This window comes from Nelumbo nucifera, chromosome 2, assembly GCF_055504915.1.
Source record: "Nelumbo nucifera cultivar China Antique chromosome 2, China Antique-T2T, whole genome shotgun sequence".
In the NCBI taxonomy this organism is placed as follows: Eukaryota; Viridiplantae; Streptophyta; class Magnoliopsida; order Proteales; family Nelumbonaceae; genus Nelumbo; species Nelumbo nucifera.
In genome coordinates this window covers 110228291-110251025 of record NC_142650.1, presented here as the reverse complement: position 1 = coordinate 110251025, position 22735 = coordinate 110228291, and the positions used below count along the sequence as shown (strand labels likewise).

General features: G+C 36.2%; 1 protein-coding gene and 1 long non-coding RNA gene across 4 annotated transcripts in view; one reads left to right on the top strand and one right to left on the bottom strand.

Moving 5' to 3' along the window:
- LOC104613005 (inosine-5'-monophosphate dehydrogenase 2-like) overlaps positions 1-21339 on the top strand; it is a 28909-nt gene extending 7570 nt beyond the window's left edge. The window contains exons 4-5 of one of the 2 annotated variants that reach the window (XR_016082996.1): positions 11063-11246; positions 20910-21339. Coding sequence is in view for 1 of the 2 variants with exons in the window: in XM_010280683.3 (XP_010278985.2) it covers positions 20910-20981 (72 nt within the window). In the remaining variant the exon portion in view is untranslated. The remainder of the gene's footprint in view (positions 1-11062; positions 11247-20909) is intronic. The other variant, XM_010280683.3, reaches the window with a different exon arrangement.
- Positions 9-20902, bottom strand: LOC148802785 (uncharacterized). 2 transcript variants are annotated; one of them, XR_016082998.1, is made up of 4 exons: positions 13734-20902; positions 11056-11141; positions 8520-10453; positions 9-8428 (listed from the first exon to the last, which is right to left on the bottom strand). It is a non-coding gene; the product is annotated as an uncharacterized LOC148802785 (long non-coding RNA). The 2 variants fall into 2 exon arrangements; XR_016082997.1 differs by having other exon boundaries at positions 9-10453.
- Positions 21340-22735: the final 1396 nt, after the last annotated feature.

Here is a 22735-nt window from a genome sequence, read left to right as displayed (position 1 = left end):
GATTCAGCTTTAAATTTTTCATTCATGTCTCCTACCGTTATGAGCATAATTTACTGTTTCAACTGTGTTGAAAATTCTCCTTTGAATCCATGTCACGATTCATGTAATCATTCTTCTGTTGTTGAAGTTAGCTATAATATATGCAATTGACTGCTAGTTCAACTATTTGCTTCTGTTATGTATGGACTAAGTAGCTTTTGTATGCAATTTTGAATATATAATCATAGACGAAAAAATTTAATGTATGTGTATATATAACCATAGCTTTTTGTATGCAATTTTGTATTTGAATATATAATCAAAGATTCAAAATAAAAACTTTGGAGGGTTTCATAACTTCTCTCTTATTGACATTTTGAGATCTGGGAAAGAGGTGGCACTCTTGGCTCAAGAAAAGGAAAGGCATTTTATGCAATGGACTTCCTGGCGTCGAACTTTTTAAAACTCAATTTTGATGAAAGCTTCATTGGCAATTTGAGATTGGTTGGGGTAGGGGGAGTCTTCAGGAATTCAGGAGTGGTGGCTCTATATTTAGGACCACTGGAGTATGGTAATGCACTTACAGCGGAGTTGGTGGGTTTATTGCAGAGTTTAAAACTTGCTAAACAACTTGGGTTACTTAATTTAGAAGTGGAAGGGGATTCTCAGGTAGTCGTTTCCTGGACAAGATGCAGTACCTAAATCCCATGGGTGTTCCGGTATAAATTTAGGGAGATTGAGAACAGCAAATGGGATGGAAGATTCTCTAGTCAAACTAGGGGCTGTAAGACAACATTTGTTTTGGGCAGAACTGTGAACTTATTTACTGTTGGGGTGGATCCTACACCCAACAATAGTTGGGCCCAATACAATAGTTTACAAAGAGGAATAAATGGGGTTAGGTTACCCCAAAGTACAAAAATTATAGATGGGCCCAATTCAGTTGTTCCCTAACAACCCCTTGCCTAGCTAGAGAATCTGCTAGCCCATTTGCCTCCCTTGGAACTCATTGAAAAATTACTGTTGTTCCTCTTAGTAACCATTTGATTTTATCTCTTAAACTACCCCTAGTGTTCACGAAATTGACAAACTGTACCCTTAGTATTTAGATATTGTCTTGCGGGTTCTGACAATTGTCTAAAACCTCCCTTGCTGTTAATTTTTTGTCACACTCTGTTCACATGTGACATCACGTGAGTGATAATCATTTTAAATTCCTAAAATACCCTTATTGTTCACCGCTGTTGTTGGGAGTTGCAGGGGTGGCAGTGATTTTGGAATCATCGTTATAGGCGATGGTGGCCACTGCAACTTCCGAATGGCAAAAATTTGGTGAGAAGGAGGTGAAGAAAGTTGAGGGAGCTACCACTGCAACTTGCAGCAGCAGCGACGAAACAGAAAATAGAGATAAAATGAAGGGAAGAGAAGAAGAAGGAGAAGAGAGAGCGTATCTATCCGGCATCTCTCAACAGTGGCAATGACGGAGGAAAAACGAAAGACAAGAGGAACTGGGAAGAAGAGAAGGAGGTCGTTGAGTTTGAATCCGCCGCTGCACACAAGTTCGCTGGAATTTCACTGGCATCTGACTCACGAGATTAGACTGAGTAAACCAGAGAAATTCCAGGTTCGTCAAGTTACCGATGTCCGACGGAATTTGACTGGGAGTAAACGGGTTGTAAGCCAGATTAAGCACTCTTAAGAGTGGAAATATTTACAAGAACTGAAGGTATGGCGCCATTGAGGAGATTCCCGATGAGAGCCAGCTCCTCAAGTCTCTGGAATCGTCCAAAGCTCTTTGGAATATCGCCGGAGAAATTGTTTCCGCTTAGGATGAGGCTATGGAGAGTTGTACTGTTAGCAAGCGTGGACGGGATTGGACCCACAAGGTAGTTCTCCGAGAGGTCTAGGTGCTACAGTTTCTGACAGGCGAAGGTGTCATCAGGGAGAGAGGAGTTGATGGAATTGTTGGAGAGGGAGAGGTTAGTCAGGTTAGGGAGATGGTAGATGATAGTAGGGAAAGGCCTAGCGATGTTGGCATTGGAGAGGTCGACTGAGGTGATTGAATGAGTTTCTAAGTCGCATTTGATGCTGCTCCATTCACAGGGAGTGTCGTGTCTATCGTTCCAGTTGGAAAGGCACCATCTGGGTTGTCGAAGCCGAGTTTGACTTGTTGAAGATATAGACCTTCCTGGTTCAGAGAGACAACCAGAGAAGGAGAAAGAAGAAGCAACAAAAGCAGAACCATTGTTGTTGTCTCTCGAGACAAGAGAGAAGGTTAGCGTGACAGAGAGAAAGAGGAAGAAGAAGAAGGAGAAGAGAGAGAGCGAATCGATCCAGCAGCTCTCAGTAGTGGCGATGTCGGAGGAAAGACGAAAAACAAGAGGAACTGGGAAGAAGAGAAGGAGGTCGCTGGGTTCAAATTGCAGTGGCAGAAATGAAACAGAGAAAGGAAAAGGGGGAAGAAGAAGAAGAAGAAAGAAGATTAGAAGAAAAAGGGAGAGAAGGTTGGTGTGAAGGGGTAGCCACCGCTCCTTTGTTCTAGGTTCGGAGGATACACAATGAAACATTTAGTTAAATGGACAGCGGAAAGTGGAAGCCTCCCAAATTGACAGAAAGGAACAAAAGAAATCATTGATTGGTTTACTAGAAGAATGCCTAACCTTGGATTTGAAATATGGAAAATAAGAGGAAAACAAACCGACAAATCAGAAGTGGGGAAGATTGGCAGGAAGGCTTGAGAGAGAGAGAGCGAAGGAGTGGGGAAGACTGGCAGGAAGGCTTGCAATAAGCTCACCAGTCTGATAAACGGAAAACCATGTCGTCAAACTGGTTCTTAGCCCAAAACACACAGTTTGCCGGAAAAAGGGATCAGGCATATACCGGGACTGCTGCAATTTCCAACAGATAACCGGGGACTCGTTGAATAGCCCCAGTGACAGTTGGTATCAAGTAAAGCTTTGAAAAAACTTGGAAACCAGGGGTTTTTGATCAATTGGGTTTTATTTTGAAAATTTGATAAATAGTGAAGGGCAAATTTGACATTTCGTTTCCTTCTGTTAGCACTTAACGACGATGACATTTGTCAGAAAACTTAAGGGCACCGCAAGACAATATCTAAACAGTAAGGGTATGGTTTGTCAATTTTGCGAACAGTAGGGGTAGTTTAAGAGATTGACCCTTGATTTTATTAACCCCTTCTCGGTAGACCCAATCTGTCTTCTTTGCATCCTTTTGCCAACTAATTACCAATTGAGAATCCCCTTCAACAATCAGCCTTTCCAGATTTAACTCTTGCTATTTGAGCCCCGCCTAGGATGGCAAGCAGTTTGGCTCTAATAGAATAGCCTAGACCAATAGGACCCAAGAAGATAGCTATTATAGTCCCTTATTAATTCCTAAGACCCCTCAATGCCTGAAGGGCCTAGGTTACCGAGGCCACTTCTGTCAAAATTAAGTTTAATAAACCTTTCCAAGGGTGGAGTCCAAGGTTTGATAATTTTCTCGTTCCTTGTAGATGATGAATAGGTTGAAAGATTTGACCCAGTGTTCACCCTTATTAGAATGCAGCCTATAAGAGCTTCCAAGTACAGTCCAAAGTACAGCAGCCCTTGAAGATTACTCTATATGAAACTCTTTTCTTTTCCAAGATCCACCATATTATCTCTCTAGGGACTCTATCATATACATTTTCTAGACCAATGAATACAATATAAAGATCTCTCTTCTCTTTCAACTTTTCTATCAATCATCTCAAAAGAAAGCTTCAGTGGTTGGAATCGTGTCACTTTTCTTTTAGCCTATCTTCTGAGAGGAAAACTTGTTCATCTTGTTTGTTTTTGGTGTCATTAAGCTGGTTATTGACATGTCTATCCAATGAGACCAAGATCTTATAAATAAACATGTTTTGAGAGAACTACAGCCATTTTAATGACAATCGGATTGGTAAAGGGCCATTTAATGTTTTTTTTTTTTCCTGCTGTAATATGAGTCAAGTTTTCATCTGGTCTTTATTTTGAGAGATTTGGCTGTGGAACAATTACCAGTGTTTTTCTATGTTCAGTGTAGGCAGGTTTAGATTCTAGTCTAGGGTGGTGTTAGTGGGAAAGCTGACAATGCTAGTATGCATACATGATTTACTGTGCCGATTATGTCTGATTCTCCTTGACCAGACTACCTATATCAAAAGCTAGGGGACTGATCTTCAGGTCTAGGATTAAAGGAATCAAAGGCGATTCTATATGCATGATCACATGCACACTCAACCTATTAAGAAAGCCTAAATCTCAGCCTTAGTTCAGCAATACATGGGACAAAATACACTCCCAGCTTTTGGTATGAGGGTCAGTTCTCAAAAAAGAAACATGATTCAGGTATTTGTTCGGTTTGGGCCTTATTTTTCAACTGGTGGATTGGGTTGTGAGCTAACGGTGGGTATGGTCCTCCTTTGGAAAGGGTTCATATTTTGCATATAAAAGTTCTCTTTCCTTTGGTGTGTTACATGTAAGATCTTTTGGTTGAAAAAGGTGTATGCCCCCTTTTATTTTCTGATATGTTCTGAAGGGCTACACAACACGGGATTCAATCCCAAGTCTCCACTGTGACCAAAAGGGGACCTTACCAACCAGCTGGTTGGCACCTTGCATAGGTGTGTGGTTGTGTGCCTCTTTGAGAGAAAGGATGAAGATCTCTTTTGGAGAGATTATTTTTTTTTTTAATATGAATAACTTGGAAAGATAGAGGATGCTGTTATAATTGATAAAAAAGAGGGTGTTATTGTAAGAGTGGGTTTATTTTTGCTCTATATGCATTCTTCTGATTGAGAGAGAAAAAGGAGAATGGGGTGTATTAAGATTAAAGGTTGGTTTGGGTTGCAAACCACAAGGTACCACCGTACCATATATTTGGTGTTTTAAAAGCACAAGGTGCAAAACAAAGGCGTAAAGGGCATGGCAATTTGTGCCTAAGGTGTTATGTATTTTTTCGAAGCAATGTGTAGAAATGCAAAAAATGAAAAAAATAGAAAAAATAAAAATATCAATGTAATATTAATTAAACACAAATACTTAAATTTTAAAATAAATATTTTAGAAATTATCTAAAATTAAAATTACATAAACATAACACGTAAAATATATTCAAATGAAAATTTAAAAATAAAATCAAACATATAAAACATATGTTTTTGATAATTAAACAAATGCATATATACATATAAAACATATTCAAGCATGTAAAGCCCTGAATCTTTTTTTTTTCCAATTGCATTACTTCAAATAGCTAATATGATGTAAAACACTTTGATCGAGTCTGCAAGGCCGATTTGTTGGAAAATCTTTGGAATACCCTTGAATTACAGCCTTGTAATGTAGAATCATTTTCAATTTGAAGTTTTGAGAATGTATGTGGTGTGTCATCTAGATAATCAAGGATGTTAGGATGTAACTCTTTTACCTTTTGATGAAAGTTTTTCTTGAGTCATCAAAAAAAAAATGTAAAACATTTTGCATTACTAATTCTATAAGCCACCTTTGTACCAAGCCCCATGAGGCAAGCCCAAAACAAGTCCATGTTACATTCCTAAATTGTTAAGTCCTACATAAAAAATGGTTTTATGATTTTAATTTTCTTTTAAGAAGATATTTTTTTAAGATGAATGAACTATATTAGAAAATAGGGGGTTCTACTTTACTTCAGCCACTGGGTTCAAAAAAGAACAAAAGGCACAAAAATTTAAAAAGGCATGCCTAGGTGCACGGGGCATACGCCTTTTGAAAGTGTTGTGCTTGGAGCCTAGGCAAAGCACATACCTAAAATGTGGCTCATCTGTTTAAATCACTACATGTGCTATGTATCATCATTTTCATGGCGAGGAATGGTGTTTGTGGTGCTTGTTTTTGTCTTTGCTTGGATTTTAATAGTTTTGTTGCTATTGGATTCTCTTGATTGCATTGGTTTTGCAAATGCTATGGTTTTGTTATGTGGGTGGCATAGTTTTGCCTAGGCGACCACAGGGTGCCCAAGTGCATAGGCGTCACCCAGGTATTGGAATTTTAAAATGTTAGTTTTCTTGAGCTTTTTCACTTTTCCTATGCCTCCCTAAGCTATTTTATTGGTTTTGTGTGCTAACTAGCAAGCATTACACTAACTATCAACACTATAAATCATTCAAATGAGTATAAATTTCATATAAAAGGCTAAAAACATAAAATATTATCAACTTAGAATGTGTTCATGACTTCATGTTCAACATTCAAATATATTATTTTCAGTAAAAAGGAGTCCAAACCAACTACACCAAAAAACTAAACTAATAAATAATAAAAATATTTTTTAAATTCATAAAGAACTACCTCTGAGTTTTAGGTGAATGTTGAGTCATAGTTGTCAAGGTGCCCTTTGAGTCTCACCTCACCTAATCGCCTAACAGTTCTCTACTTCCTACTATAAAAAACTTTTTTATTCATTCTTTTTTGAGATTATAATTAAAAAATGGACATTATTAAACTAAAATAATTATTTTGAGTTTATATACTAACTTCTTTTTATTATATTCTTATTTATTGGAGTTTAATCGACACAAACATTACTAAATGCTGTATTGAACCCTCAAAGACTTAAAAACCTGAACTAACAGGTAAGGAAGAACTAAAAATTTTATCTAATCGGCATATTTTCCTCTTCCATATCTTCTTCTTCTTCTTCTTCTTCTTCTACTATTACTACTACTACTACTACTACTACTACTACTACTACTACTACCAATATTTTTTATTTTCTTATTTTCCTATAACAAAAATAAGGGTTCAGCTCCTATATTTTTTGAATTTTATTTTCCTTCTTTTTCTTCTCATGAATATGTTGATTTTCTATACTTTAATATAATTTTCTTATGAAAATCATGAATAATTATAAAAAAAATATGGTTATGGTACCTAGGGAACTACCCTAGGATCTGTTTTTAACATAAAAAATCCATTGCTTAGGCGACTAGGCGCCCCCCAGTCGCCTAGCCTCGCCTTGGCGCCTTGAAAACTGTGTTGAGTATTGTCCTTGATAGACCTGTTCATGGGCCGGGTAGCCCGATGGCCCGGCCTGGCCCGACTTGCACCCCGGTCGGGCTTTGGTCATGTAATTAGGCCTGCGGGTCTGACCTCGGAACTAACATAGTAAGCCCGACTGTGTTTCGGGCCAGGCTCGGGATTTATCAAAAATGCCTTGCCTGGCCTGACTCAGCATTGTATATTTTATAATATGTATTTTATACATTATATAAAATATATAAATTATATAATATTTATTAAAATATATATTTATTTAATATATTCATTTTTTATTCTTTTTATAATTTCTCTCTCTCTATCTCTATTTAGCCGCTTCAGCAGTAGTAACAGTATGGGCTAAATTTCGGGCTCGGGTCTGGGCTTCGGGCTTTTTATGAGAGTCGGGCTCGGGCCCAAGTTGTAGGCCTGATGGTCGGCTCGGGCTCGGGCTCGGGCCTTGGAAAAATTTGTTAATACAAAGTGAAAGCCCGGCCCAAGCCCGGCCCGGCCTGACCCATGAACAAGTCTAGTCTTTGAGTGCTCTCTCTTTTCTCATTTTGCCTTTAACACCCAAAAAAAAATCAATAATAAATTAAACAAAATAGCACTGTAAATTTACAACAAATGAACAAAAAGTGAAAGGAATTATGTAGGAATCAAATCAAACACATACCTTGACTGAAATTTATCTAATCTAGGCAATAGGCATTTAAAAGGAAGTAGGAATCAAATCAAGCAATGAAAAACTATAAGAAAAAAATATTGCACTTATCCAATTCTCCACAAAAAGGATAACAAAACATGAAGTTTATAGATGATCAATAAAGAAAAATATCTAACTAATTTGAGTATCTAGGTAATAAGATCATGCAATCCCTCCATTGAATCCACCAACATCATCAATAGCACAATCAACATCATCATCACCCTCATCGTCTTCATCATCTTCCCCATGAAGTTTTACAACTTCATCTTCACCTTCATTTTCATTATGCTCAATGTTTTTATCCCACATTGAGGATTCATCTTCTTCTTCTTGCACAACACTTTTTCCTTTGTTTTGTCCCCTATTATCGCTTCTCCTACGACCACCTCTACCTCTGCTTCTACTTGCATGTGTATAAACTGTATATGCACTTCTCCTCGGCCTATTTGATCCTTCAACAGCTTCAGTTGCTTCTAATGCTTTTCCATGTGAGATCACCATCTTCATGAACTGGCTCATTTGAGGGGTCTCTTTCAGTTAACCATTCAATACTTTCATCAACATCATCAAAGCAAATGAGATCAAATTGTCGTGGATTTGCACATGTTGTCAAGAACCTCTCACAAAGACGTTGCTTATATTGAAAAAAGACAAGATCGTTAAGCCTCTTTTGGTTAAGTCTATTCCTCTTCTTGGTATGAATCTACATTCATAGCAAACAAAAGAAGAGGATTATAAAAATAAAATATTTTAACTTTTATAATCATAAATCAATGAATAATAAAATTACTTACATGCTCAAAGGTGCTACAGTTAAGCTTATAGGCAGAAGATGTGCACGTAAGACTTAATATGCATAATGCAATATGCCTAAGGTCTGGTGTGCAATGTCCATAAGTATGCCACCAGTCAACTACAAAGTACATATTACAAATATAGAAAAAATTAAATTAGAGACTACAAATTCAAAGATAACAATACAAAAAAATGAATTAACCATAAGATTCTATTACTTAGGGCCCATTTGGCACATCTTTTTGGGAAGATCTTATGGTAGCTTTGACATGCAAAAGACGCATTGAGCTTTTGCATGAAAATCTGAGCAGCCCGAAGCACGTTTGGTAGTTGTGCAGTCTTTCTGCACGAGATTAAAACGCAAAAGATGTGAGAAGCTTCATTTGGAGCTTTCCCGAAATCAGCCCAAAATGGGCTTTTCGCATCTTTTTGGCGCTTCGTCTTTTGGCGGCTAGATCTTCTGCACGCCAAACGGAAATAGACCAAGAATCGGTCTTCCCGACTTATAAACAATCGAAAGACCGCGTAGAAAGACGCGCCAAATGGGCCCTTGGTTGTTTTGTTTCCCATTGTCTAACTGCCATTTTCTTAGAAAATACACCACATTTATGCTTATAGTCTTTCATTTGATGGGAGATCTTATCTTGGATTTCAATGTCACTCACCATCCTCCTAATACAATCTATAAAGCCCATCTCAAACTACCCAATAAATGATTCATCTTCAACTTTAGCTTTATAAAATTGGGTTGGATTGAGGAAGACACTGACAAGGTGCAAAGGATGTTGCATCATATTATTCCAACGCCTGTCAAAAATTTTCTAAATGGTCTTATATTCCCTTTCTTTCCCACCAAAATTTGCTTTTATCTTTTCTCTTACCCATTCCATTGCTAAGTAGAAGTACCTGGTCTAGTCGGACCAGTCCTGTTTTCAAAGCCATGGCTAAACTATATTATTTTCAGAATTAAGTGCCCGTTTGGTTTGTGATTGGAATCGGAATGGCCTATTTCGCTTGGTTGTTTGGTTCAGACCAGAATCGGTCTGGTTCATTATGATGCTGGAATTGGAATCAGCCATGATTTCCAATTTTGCCCCTAATAAAAATAAAAAAGCAGAAAATGCATGAAAATACCAAAATAATGCATAAATTGCAAAAAAATGCAGAAATTACAATATTTTTGTAGAAATCAGAAAAATGCATGAAAATACTCGAACTTTGAAGAAATTGCAAAGAAAATGCAGAAATTACAACAATTTTGCAAAAAATTGAGAAAACGCTTGAAAATACTAGAAATTTTGTAGAATTTGTAGAAAAAATAAGAAAATACAGGAAATTTGTAGGAAAATGTAGAAATTACAACAATTTTATAGAAAATTCAGAAATACAGGAAATTTGCAGGAAAATGCAGAAATTACAACAATTTTACAGAAAATTCAAAAAAAAAATGCATGAAAATACTAGAAATTTTGCAAAAAAAAAAAAAAAAAGAAAGAGAAGCATAGAAATTTTGCAGGGAAAATGAAGAAATTACAACAGTATACAATGAGTTTAACCAAATTTGGATGAGACAGTTGTCCCAGAAATATAACCTCTGCCTACAAACCCACCAAGTTCTTAGCAGAACTGAAAGAGAAATAATCCCCAAAGCATAGTAGAGACAAATAGAGAAATAATCTCCAAAGACAAAAGTACCAGCCATTCTCTGTGTCCCTGAAAACTATTATTCCCATCATGAACCTTGACTGCTACTTGAAGGGGCTTTAAATCCTCAGAAATGTATCCTTTATTATCTTTAGTTCATTGTAAGAGAATGCAATCAGTGGATTTGCAGCAGAATCACAACATAGGTCCTCAACCTCTTCAGGATTGGAAGGCAATTTCTGGCCACCTTTCCCTTCCCTCATTGGTGGGACTTGGTATTTTGGAGACTCTGGAAAGACAAGATATAATTATATAAAGAAATTGAAGAAAACATGGGGTAAGAAGCATAATTCATTGCTTTTCTAGAAAAAAACAAAGAAAATAAAGAGAAACAGATAACAATCTCAAAACGGATGAAAAACCAGAAAGAAAAAATAACAATAAAACATAAAATCTTAGTTTGCTTTTGTATTTAATATTTTATTCATTATATCCTAATCAGGTAAGATGGAGTCAACGTTCAATTAGCTTCCATTGCGTATGTATTTAATAATTATTACTCTACATATTTGTTTTAGATCTGAATTGATATTGTCCGTACACATTAGGCCTACATTTTGTAGAAAAAGCCTGTTACAACATGTTCGAGCACTCCAAGAATACCCAAATACAAAGATCTATACTTATATCCAAAAAAGTAACTGATGTCTATTGATCCCCTTGCTGCTAGTACATCAGCCATTCCATTTGCATTTCTTCTAACCCAATTAAAAGTGATATTGAGTTCCCTTGAAAGGTAAGCTACTCCCTAGTATATATATATATATATATATATATATTTTGATAATTCCTTTCTAATCATTCAATGAAAACTAAAAGAAGCTTCTCTACCTTCCAGGCCTGATGATACCACTGACATCTTTGAGGATGTTTATCTTGGCTTCTTGATGATTTGACCCTAACAGTTTTGAGAAGACCTGTCCAATAGAAGATTCCAATACTTCAGAAAAAGCACAAGCATGCAACAACTTGACAAAGTTGCCAAAAATCCCAAAAGAAAAGATGCAAAGAAAATAGATCTTGTATTGGTCTTTTCTTTTACTTCATTTACTTTCACTTTTACTTTTATTGAACTTTTCTTTTCACTTCCCCCTAAACTAACACTTCCCTAGGCAAGATCTTAAATCCATTGCAAATTATCTCAGGCATGGTATAAATATTAACAAACTTCAGTGTTCAGTTTGAAAATAGGGACATGCTGTTATACATTGGAAAAAATCTCCATATGAATTTCACATCCATGTGTAGTTGGATGGTGTGTGCATAGTTTTTGCCTGTAGAAGATCCAGGCTCATTGCCCTGTTTCACCAGGGAGGGATGGACCACATCCCAGCCATGGTCATGGGATACCAGACTTGGCAATTTTACCATTCTATTACTAGTTTACTACTCATTTACTCTTTATGTTGCGTAGAAGTCCTGTACTCCTATTATCTTTCTGAAGAAAAAGAAAATTTGTGATTTATGGAGGACACCTCTTTGTTCAATCAGTTGTGATTGGTTCTGGCTTCTCCAAATGCAAGCTCAAACCTGCTTAATGGATTTTGTTTTGTTTGATTTTTTGAAACTAACCATAATATATCCCTTCTTAATTAAGAAGTTAATCTAAAACTAACGATGCCAATTTCCCAAAAGGGGTTGTTATTCAGTAAGGGGTCCCTTGCATGAGGTATGCTTACCTCCCAATTAGGAATATGGTTAGTTACAGTCCTTTAGAACATTTCTGGTGTTCCAAGGAGCACAAGATAGTTGTTTTCTTGTTCCTGGAACACCAGAAGCATTCTTTGAAGTTTTAAGAAATGGTGCCTGAGATTCCAATCTGACAATAAATAAGTGGCCCCTTATGCAAGGAACCCTTCCTTCCTAAATCAGGATTCAAAAAATTCCAAATATGTAGTTGTATTTCATTTTCAGCCAAGGATGGATAACTTGGGTTGTTCAAACTGATTAGTATCGATTACTATTTATAAAACAAATAAAGGATTCAGTAAAATATGATAGCACAAAGAATTTAAAAAAATATCATCCATAGACATTCCCATAAATCACAGAAAGACCAAATAAATCATCACAGAAAAGTTATGAAGTGCAGTCCTCTCAATGCTATAGATCATATGGACAAAAATCAGCAAGATAAATTATAATCATATATGATCTCTGAATTGTTTCTGTATTGCAAATAGTAGTCTTCTTAAGAGTTCCGTGAAGTCCAGTTTTTGAATTAGAAATGATATAGTGGATAATCTAATCAGTTTTTTCCTATTACTAGTGTTTTGGCATGAAACTTGGTCATTGTTGGATCTTGACCCAACCCATACATGTACAAGTGTACATACAGAAAGCTCATGTCTTCATATTTTCCAAAAATAGGTTAGATTTTGAACCATTCAAATATACAGAAAATCATAGGACTGGAATGACCCAAGTAATTGCCATGCAGACCTGTATGTATGCTTGTATAAGTTAAAGGCAATTTACTGTTTTTTTCATATTTTAGTTTTATTTGTTTTAAAGAAATATAAAGTAGACTTGGATTAAATCTGAATCTGATCCAGGTCTGCATGATCTGAACCTAAGCAGATATCTCAAATAAGCCTTAGAGTTTTCCACAAAACTTTGTTTCTCTAGTTTCTATGAGAAGCAATCCTTCAGAATTATAGGATATCAAACAGTTCATGCTTCCTCAAATGACCACAAACCTCTGTTTCTCCAGTAACATGATTGCAATTTCAACTTTGTGGTGTTGGGCTCTGTAGAAGTTTTAAAAGGGTTTACAGAAGAAGGTATAGTAAAGGTTAGCTTCGTGCAGGTTTGAGAATGGACTAGAGGATATTTGTTGGGCTTTGTGGTGTTGGGCATGATAACATTGACACCTGTGTTCTTATTTTCTATCAATGGACTAGAGGATATTTGCTCAATTAACCCAAATACCCAATCCAATATAAATCCATTAAGTCTGGACTGGTCCAATTCAATATGTCTTATTGCTCCATCCAATTCATCCAAATTGATTTTGATTTGGACAGACTCCAACCCAAAATTGATTAAAAAAACAGATATTAATTATTAAACTTTGGAAATTAACATTAATCCTCATATTTCATGTATCAGCAACCTCACAAACAGATGTATGACACATGAATACTTTGAACCAAGGATAGAACTCCCCCTCCCCCCTCCAATTCTCTTAATGTAAGGACCAATCACAAACATTAGTATTATGTAGCAAACTTGTTCATTTAAACAAATCTTAAGAAAAGAGATTGCTTATAATAAGACAGGTTCTAACAGACAACAATGATGCCTACCCATTCCAAACATACTCAATTATGACATCTTCACAAGCCCCTCGCATTTGGGGATAAATTCAGACTTGATCTTTTTAACTTTTATCTTTAATCATCTATAAATGGAAACTGAAAGCAAAACTTGTAGTAAGAGTTTGAGTGTCTGTACATAAAACCATACATGATAATTAAAAGATGATCAATGAGAACACAAGACCTTACCACTCACTCCTATCACAAAGCATTGTCGGATGCTGGTTCTCATTGCTGCCAATGTCATCAAACAAACAAGCACTCCAGGTAGAAATACCGATGCATGCTAGTAACAATCATGTCCATAAATAGCAAGTTCATCTTATGGGAAATCAATAACCAGTAAAAATATAATTAGTAGTCATTAGTTGGAACTAAAATTCCTTCATTCTAGTACTACACAATGGCAATGGACAGAAAACTGAAAACCCACCATTCCCAAGTCAGCCTTGGACATTCTCATCAACTAGAGCCTACTAGGTCTTGGTGACTTGCTTAGAAGATATACTCATGTTCTTGGCATTAGAGTAATGTGAAATAACCATGTCAAAAACTGTATTCGAAAATTTAACCTTCATCATAAAAATTTAAGAATATAAGAAAAATTACAGAGAAGAAAATTGGATTAAAGAGTTCTCTTGGATTATTTCTATGTTATTTCTCATGTCAATCATGTTCTTGGCAATAGAGTAATGTGAAATAACTATGTCAAAAACTTTATTTTATTTTTTAAGATTTAACCTTCATCACAAAACTTTAAGAATATAAGAAAAGATACAGACAAGAAAATTGAAATATTTCTCGTCACTTCAGATAATTTTCTGAAGAAAGCTTCTGAAAAGAAAGATGAAAAGATATGAAACTATTAGCTCCTTTTCCTATCAAACTAACATTGAAACAAATAGATAGAGTAGATCGCAAGGCCAAGAGTTGTAAAACATCAAATTCATCTAGAAATATTTGACAAAACCTTAAAGAAGAAAACCCAGTAGTAACAGTCAAGACACATCAAATCAAAACATGATTTTACACTAAGATAGAAGAAAACTCAGTAGTAACAAAAGTTCCAAGAATTGCTAGGAAATTGAATATAGTAGTCCAATCTCAGGATCTTAGGATCCAATGACAAGGTCCAATAAAGGCCCATCATTCAGTCCGATCTCAGGATCCAAAGATTGACATTGGGACAGAAAGATCTGTCAGGAAAGCCAACAACCAGGTATCAAAACAAAATTTAAATTTGAAGGACAGAAATATCACCATAACCTGGAGTACAAGACTAAATGCAAACAAGAATGCAACTGAACTTGAGAGTACGAGATTAAATTCATTAGAAAACATCTTAACCTGGAGCTTTCTGAGCATAAAGGATGAGCTTTAACAAGTTTTCAGATTCAATAATCTGCAAAGGAACATACAAAAAACCTAATAGGTTAGTTTAGTATTAATAGTCCCAGACAGGAAATCCAGCCATGAAGAAAATGCATGAGATTTGAAATAACTTCCCAAAACATTCTTGAATCATTAAAATCTGTCTACATGGATAATGTGCATAGATGGTAGCAAATATAAACAAGTGTTGCAGACTTGAATCATTAAATCTAGTCAAACTGCAAATCTGAAAACTTGAGGAATGGAGGACTAATTCACTCACCTGATTCTGTTTCTATCCTAGTCCAAAGATGGTAATAATTGTTGAAGAAAGAATGAGAACAATAATAAAGATAAAAGGAAACTATAATGTTCCAAATCTGTTGCTTTCATTTGTTTAAATTGAATATCATATTATGGTGACTGAAATGGTGGGGACAAATAGCTCTACTTGTTCATCATCTCCTCTTCTCTTATCCTGCCAACTTTGAGCCAAGGGATCTCTGCCGCCTGGCAGAAAAGGAAGTCTTTTATTTTAAAAATAAAATGTAAAAATGTATTTTTTACATGTACATGTTTTGTGTATATATACAAGTACACTTTTTTTACATGCTTGAGGGCTCCTCACATTAATGCAATCATTTTTACTATTTATCAAAAAATTAATGGGCTATAAAATGTAATGGCATTTTTACAATAATTCTGCACACCCTTGAGAACCAGTTTTGCAGGCAATAACTTCTTTCAGCCTGGGTCCTTACATCAGCAAATGATGTTTCTGATACTCTATCAAGAAAAGGGGTTAGCAGACACTTACTGAGGAACATACCCATGAAATTAGAAATTGTGTTCTTAAGGTTGGGGCCTGCAATTACAACTTGAGGGGGTAGCAATGGGTCTGACAATGTTTTCACTTTTTGGGAGGTCATTGTAGTACTCAGTTTCTGTATCTTTTGTACTAATCTTTATTATTCTTGTTTCTGGCTCAATAAAATTCAAATCCATAACTAGTAAAGAAATACAGAAAATGATAATTTTTTAATCTACTATATATACTAATGTAAGTTGAAATTCCCATAATTAATCTAATAAATATATTAACAGAGGTTCAAATTTGTTAATTCTAACCACCCATAAACACTGCTATTTATTTCATTACAATGTGGATAAATTCAATAATAAAAATAAGATTGAAAGAGTTGTTGCAAAATACAAATAATAACTTACCAAAGTGGGTAATGAGTATCCATGATATAATCATGATACTTATTGAAGATTGCGCTATAAGTGAATGCACTTTGATTGTTGACAACACTTGACACTTTCTTTTTTTTTCATATTTATATCACCACACCCTTCCCAACCATGTATTAATGTTTGTAGAGATCTCATTTCCCCCCTTTTATTTAAGGAGATTTTGTTTAAAGAGACACTGCCTTGGAGAAATCAAGATGTTTTAGGTGAGGTTTGGGAAAGTTTAGAAGAAAGTGGAGCAAATTCAGGACATACCTAATTTTCATTGTAAAATCTAGTTAGGGAATGTGTGATACTTTGGGGAAATCCTATGTATAGAGAAATTAAGACACAAATGTAACTAGTCGAAAAAGGTTTAAGTCATTCCATGAACTTGAGGAGGAACTGATGAATCCATGGTTCGACAACTCAAATTTTCTTGTAAAGATAGAAAAGGAAACTCAGGAAACTAGAGATCTCAGCTTACATACAAGTGGAAATAGCTTATCCCCAAGTACTAAACATGATTGTACAGTTCTTGGGGATAATGCGCATGCATTCATTAAAATGGAAACTGAATCAATGAAGGAAGCAACCCAAGCTAGGCTGGCATTCCAAACTTACAACAGATGCACAGGTGTTGCTTTGACAAAGGCTCATAGTGCCTTGCTGAAAGTGCTAGTTGGTGAGCTACATTCCAGAGTTGTAACACTTATATAGATCCAAATTTTGATGCCAGAGAATCAAAACCAAGGCAGGGAGGAAAGAAAGATACCGATAGCTCAGTCCTGGTGAAAAAAAGCTAAGATTGACATGCTTCCAGTTAATGAACTGACTTGGCCAGAATTAGCTCGTAGATATATTTTAGTTATCTTGTCCATGGATGGTAACCTTGATTGTGTAGAGATTAGCAGCCGCGAAGGGGGAAAGGTTTTTTGCTGCTTGCATGGTGATGGTGGGATAACTATCCTTAGGTCATGGAGGCTTCGGTGGTGAACAAACAATGATGTGAGATGTGAGCAAAACCTGAGACGAGGAGGCTATTTCAAAACAAGGAAAATCGAACAACGGTTGCTAGAGAGAGAGGGCCTTTGTTGAATCAATAAGATTGTGGTCTGATTATGAGAAGTCTGTTGTGTCGGGAAATAAGCTCGAGCTTTAGATCCAACGAGGTGTTCCATTTCTTACCGACTCTAAGCCTTCAAGCAAAGGACGTCACCAACGGTGAAGAGAAGATATTCTCAGATACGGATGAAAATGTTGAGATAGATACCATTGCCGATGTCGTCGTCGATTGGATGTTATTCAGTGCATGAAGACAATGAGAAAAGGGAGCAAAGACAAAATAAAAAATGATAAACTGAGGGCGCTGGTTGGATGTCATTAGATTGCGTAGGAAAACTGTGAGAGAAGGAGAAAAGAGAAATGAGAAATGGTTGAGAGAGAGAGAAAGAGATGGGAATACAAAAAGTGAGAAAATATAAGTGGGAGGGGAAAATCCTGAGTTTCACACGCTTAATGCAACGGGCTTAAGACTTGAACTTTCTAGCGGCAATTGCCCATGTGCTAGCTAAAAAACTGCCGCTAATGCCCATTTCTCTTGTAGTGACATAAGCTTACATGGGTTAGGCCCAACCTCTGAAAGAGGCTAGGCTGAATTTCACTGCTCAGGGCAATGAACCCTTGACCCACTCAGCATTGATCCAATTTGGGCCTAACATTTACACCTAAATGATCCTTGGATTTAGCCACCCTATTAAGTAATCAGCCCTATAATGGTTTTTTACACTTAAACCTCTCGGCCCATAATGATCAAAACACTGTCCGACAGGGAAGGACTTTTCCCCTGGTTGCAAGGTGTAGTTCCACACTCTCTGCTCAAATGGATCCCAGGATTAAAACCTTTTGCAAACATTTTTCATAAAATAGTAGTATATAACATATAAATGCATTTTCCAAAACCAAATCTCAAACACAGGTGAAATCCACTACATTCACTTTGTTCGATAAAGGGGCTGATGCTATCACTATGATCATCCACTCAGGTGATTTCTTAGACTGCCCCAACATACTTAGGTATTTGACCCTCAATGGATCTCACTGGTTGGCATATCAAAGACAACCCAGTCCAACGCTTAGTGTAGTACCATAATCAAGTTTGGGGTTGTATGCAATTTTCCAGTTTTTCCCTTTTATCTCCAAGATCTAGGGTATAATTGGAAATTGGTGCGGGTTCAATGCTTCTAATAAGCACCCACTGGCTGTGCTTGGGGTCTAACCCTAGCAGTTGAGACAAGCTGCTCCAATTCCTTTGCAGCACACCAATGTTAGATTTGTTAGGATAAACTCCCCCAAGTCTATCCAATGACTGAGAACATTCTAAACTAACACGAGTCTCCTAAGTGTCCAGTTTAAGGAGTAATATACAGAAACACACTAATATTAACATGAAACAATAATGTACTTTATTCATTTACAAATAAATGTTTATGTACATCATTCTCATTTAAGCTAAGGTCATACACTTTCTAACACATACACGAAGTCATGAACAAAATCTGATTGACATTCACTATTTCTGATTTACATCCACTTTCCACTAACACTAATGATATTAAAAGGCCAATTAAGTAAAAAAATTATGGACAAACTCACAAACATAAGACATTATCCATGCAAGAAATGAACAAAAAACTGATGCACCAAAATTAAAAATTAGGGAACAGCTCAACAGCCCCTGTTTTTTCACACAAAAATGAACAAAAAACTGATACAAAATAAATTGATTTCATTCTACCAACAGCCCCTGTTTTTTCACACAAAAATGAACAAAAAGCTGATACAAAATAATTTGTTTCCGTTCTAATAACAGCCCCTATTTTTTCACACAACAATGAACAAAAAAACTGACAAATAAATTGATTTCACACCTATTTCCTAATGGAACAACCACTGTTTTTTCACACAACAATGAACAAAAAAATGATATAAAACAAATTGATTTCACACGGTTGTGAACCCATAAGCATAAAATGAAAAAAAGGAGTGAGGTGGAGCCCCTCTCTCTTCACTCAAAACTGAGTAAGAAAATGGGGGGCGGAGCCCCTGTTTTGTAACTTAACACTGAAAAAAAATCCACCCCTGAAAGAAGAACTGAACTACTGAAGAAGAAGAAGAAGAAGAAGAAGAAGAAGAAGAAGAAAAGGTCTCGACTGTGTGGTTCATTCATGCTGTTCTGGTCTTCTGGACTGGACGAACTGAAAAAAGAAAAAAAACTAACTTCGAGCTGAAGCTGAAGCAGTCTCGTGGAGTAACTGGAGTTCCTGTTTGCCCTCTCGTTCAGTCTTTGTTCGATGGAATGAGAAAGCCCTAAACAAGAAGAGGAAACAAAACCATTTAGTGTATTAGAAGACATTTGACAAATAGAACAAGTTAATATATAACAGGTCCTATCTTATAAATGTTAAGACACCCAATAATATTTCACAAAAAAATATTGGACTAATGGCCCGCCTAGTCGCCTAGGCGACTAAGGCCTAATAATCTGGGCGGGCGCCTAATGTAAAAACCATTGGTTGTCTGGGTGAGGCGATCTCAAGACATTTCCTAGTCGCCTTGACAACTATGGTGGGTGGTTGTTGCAGGTCCAACCGCCCAACATGTTTTGGCCAGATTAGTAAGGCCAATTTGCCATAATATCCAAGTGAGTTGAGTCACATGCTACCATTGATCATTCTGATAATCTAACTATTCTTCTTTCTTGGTGGAGGGAAGGAATGGGTCCATTACCCTATATTCTACTCTTTAGAATAATGGTTCAGTGTATCGGCACTATAAATATTCTTGATACGCAAAATTTGTATATCGAGGAGCAAAGCTCTTTTTTTATCTTTTTGGTGGCAGATTATGACAGGGGCCTCACATCTGTGCCTGAACCTTGTGCGTTAAATTTGATCCTATCTAGTTACCACACAATATCACCAATCTTAGTTTCTTTTTTTTTCCTTTAGCCCAATTAGTAAACCTTTTTATTATATTCTGTCTACAATTTTTTGGTTCTCTCATTCTATTATCAATATATTATATGTCCAACTGATTGTTAATAATTGAGAGGACTAGCTGGTTGCTAATTTATGTTTAACCATAATGATAATGAGTATTTTAAGTATTGGTATCTGATGATAATGTTAATTAAGATTACAGCTTACTGTGAAGTTCTTATTTTCTTTGGAGTAATTCTGAAAATATGTGCCTCAAAAACTGACAAGAAACATGAACATGTACCTGAAGGGGTACGATTTTTGGGCTGCAATCTTCTATCTACAAGAAAGGGAGATTTTTGCTGTAATGGAGCTGAAAAATACTACCAAGATATCTCATGTTCAAAAAAAAAAAGACCCTTCTAATGTGAAACAAAACAAATGGAGCTTAAATGCAACTGTAGTGGCGTCTTGTCTTTGTTTCACATAAAAATTACCCTGGAATCCTGAAAAGTAGTGCAACTGCAATCTCATTTTGAGAGTTCCCCCTCCTAGCATTTTTTTGACACTTGACCAAGTCCTATGTTACATTTTGCTTGGAGGATGATTTACGAGGCTTCTAATTTGGAGAATGCATGTTATTTATAACGGCTTGACATGTTATGCTTTTGCCTAAATTTTAACGTCTTAATTGTGTTTTCCTCTTTTAAATAGGCCCTCATGGATCTTGGTTAGTGTTGAATTAATATTGTGCTGCTACAACCTTTTTGTTGTTTCATAGGTTCGTACAGGAGCAGCACAAGTTGAAGGGGGAGTGCATGATTTGGTCTCCTATGTAAAGAAAGCATTCTGAGAATCCAAAGGTCCCAGTCATGTATGCTTATTCTTTGGAAATCATCTTCTTCATTTCTATCTTATTTGATCCAGATGTTCAAAATAGCAGAATCAGAGTAATTTTGTTCTAGGATGACTGGAGAAGCCTGTTTGCTCGTTGTATTAAGAGGTTATATATAAGCTGAAGTACAATTAATTACTGGATTGGTTCTCTGGTTTTGTTGTTAGGCCCAAGTTTTTGTTGTGCTATGCTGGAGAAAGAACATAAATTATAGGCGAACTTATTGACTGGTACATTCAAAGAATATGGACTGGACTATAATATTACTCCTTTTTTCATCATGGTTAGTGAATTGAATGCTTGCAACTTAAGATCAGTTCATGGGTCTATCTCTTGTATATGATAATTGCGTCTGTGGGTTGGAAAAAGCTGGAAGCAAAAAGCAACATGAACCTTTAGAAACTGAGCTGATGAGAAAATGTTTGAAACCAAATCTGTGGTTGTGGAATACTGGAATATGCCTCTGTGATCTATATCTTAGGTGCCATTCCCACGAAACTTTAACCCGCTATGGTTTTGATTTCAATGATTCAACATTTTAAAAAACGACCCGGAAACGGAATCGTTCTGGCCACTGGTTTCTGGGTTGATGGTCCAACCATCCGGTTCGAACAGATGGCTCATTCTGACAGAAAAAGTAAAAATAATTAAAAATAATTAAAAAAATAAAAAATTGGTCAAAAACTGTTGAACGGGTCGATGGTTCAACCGCCCAGGTCAATGGTTTGTTGGTTTTTTCAATAGTTTTTTACCAGATTTTGGGTTTGGGTAAAATGGAACCGGTTGCCTGGATGGTTCTTGGGCCAAACGGTCTGACTGTTTGAGTCAACGGTGGTTTGAAAATGTTGCAATGGTTTTAAAGAAATAAAAAAGTCCATGCATTCACCGTGGATTACCGGAAACTTTTTGAAGTGGATCTCACACTCATACATTATGTTCACACCTTTTAAGGCGAGCCCACACCTTAGGGCTTGTACAAGTTTCCCTAACTTTTCCTTTCCTTAGAACGAAGCATAGCCTAAATTGATATATCTTGAGGTCCATTTGGTCTGTAGGAATAGGATCTAAAATTGGAATCAGAATGGATTCCAATTATTTGATTGGGTAGAATGGGAATCCCATTTCCATTCCCGGTGGAGTGGCATTCCCACACGGCCGTGCTGTGTTGGCTCATGGGTCATCTCAGGCTGTGCCTCCTTCCCCTAAAGTATTTTGAGGGGTTGACCTAGCATAATCCATGGCTTGAGCCCATATGACCTGTGCCATGTTGCAGGTTTGGGCCGAGCAGGTTGCAGGGTGGGCTTACGTTAGGTTAAAAAGGCTCAAACTGTTTTTTTTGTTGACATTTTGATTTTTTTTCTAAGCAAAACTAAAATACTTAATTTTCTTTTGGAAACAAATCGAAAAAATAAAAAAAAAATGAAAAAAGACTTACCAAAATACAAAATGCACAACGTATTGGAAAAAATAGAAAATTTATTTCATTTAAAATATAAAAAAATTACAAATTGAAAATAAAAAATTACATTGTTGAAAAAATAACAAATAATTTAAAGAAAATTGAAAAAAACTACTCCATCTCTTTGACTTCAATCATCTACTTCATTAGGTGTAGTAGTGCCATGCCCTTCTTTGTCTTTTAATTTATTTTCAGCATGTAACAAATGTTTAAAGTCGATGTCTTTTTCTTGTTTGTCATGGAAGAGAAAGTG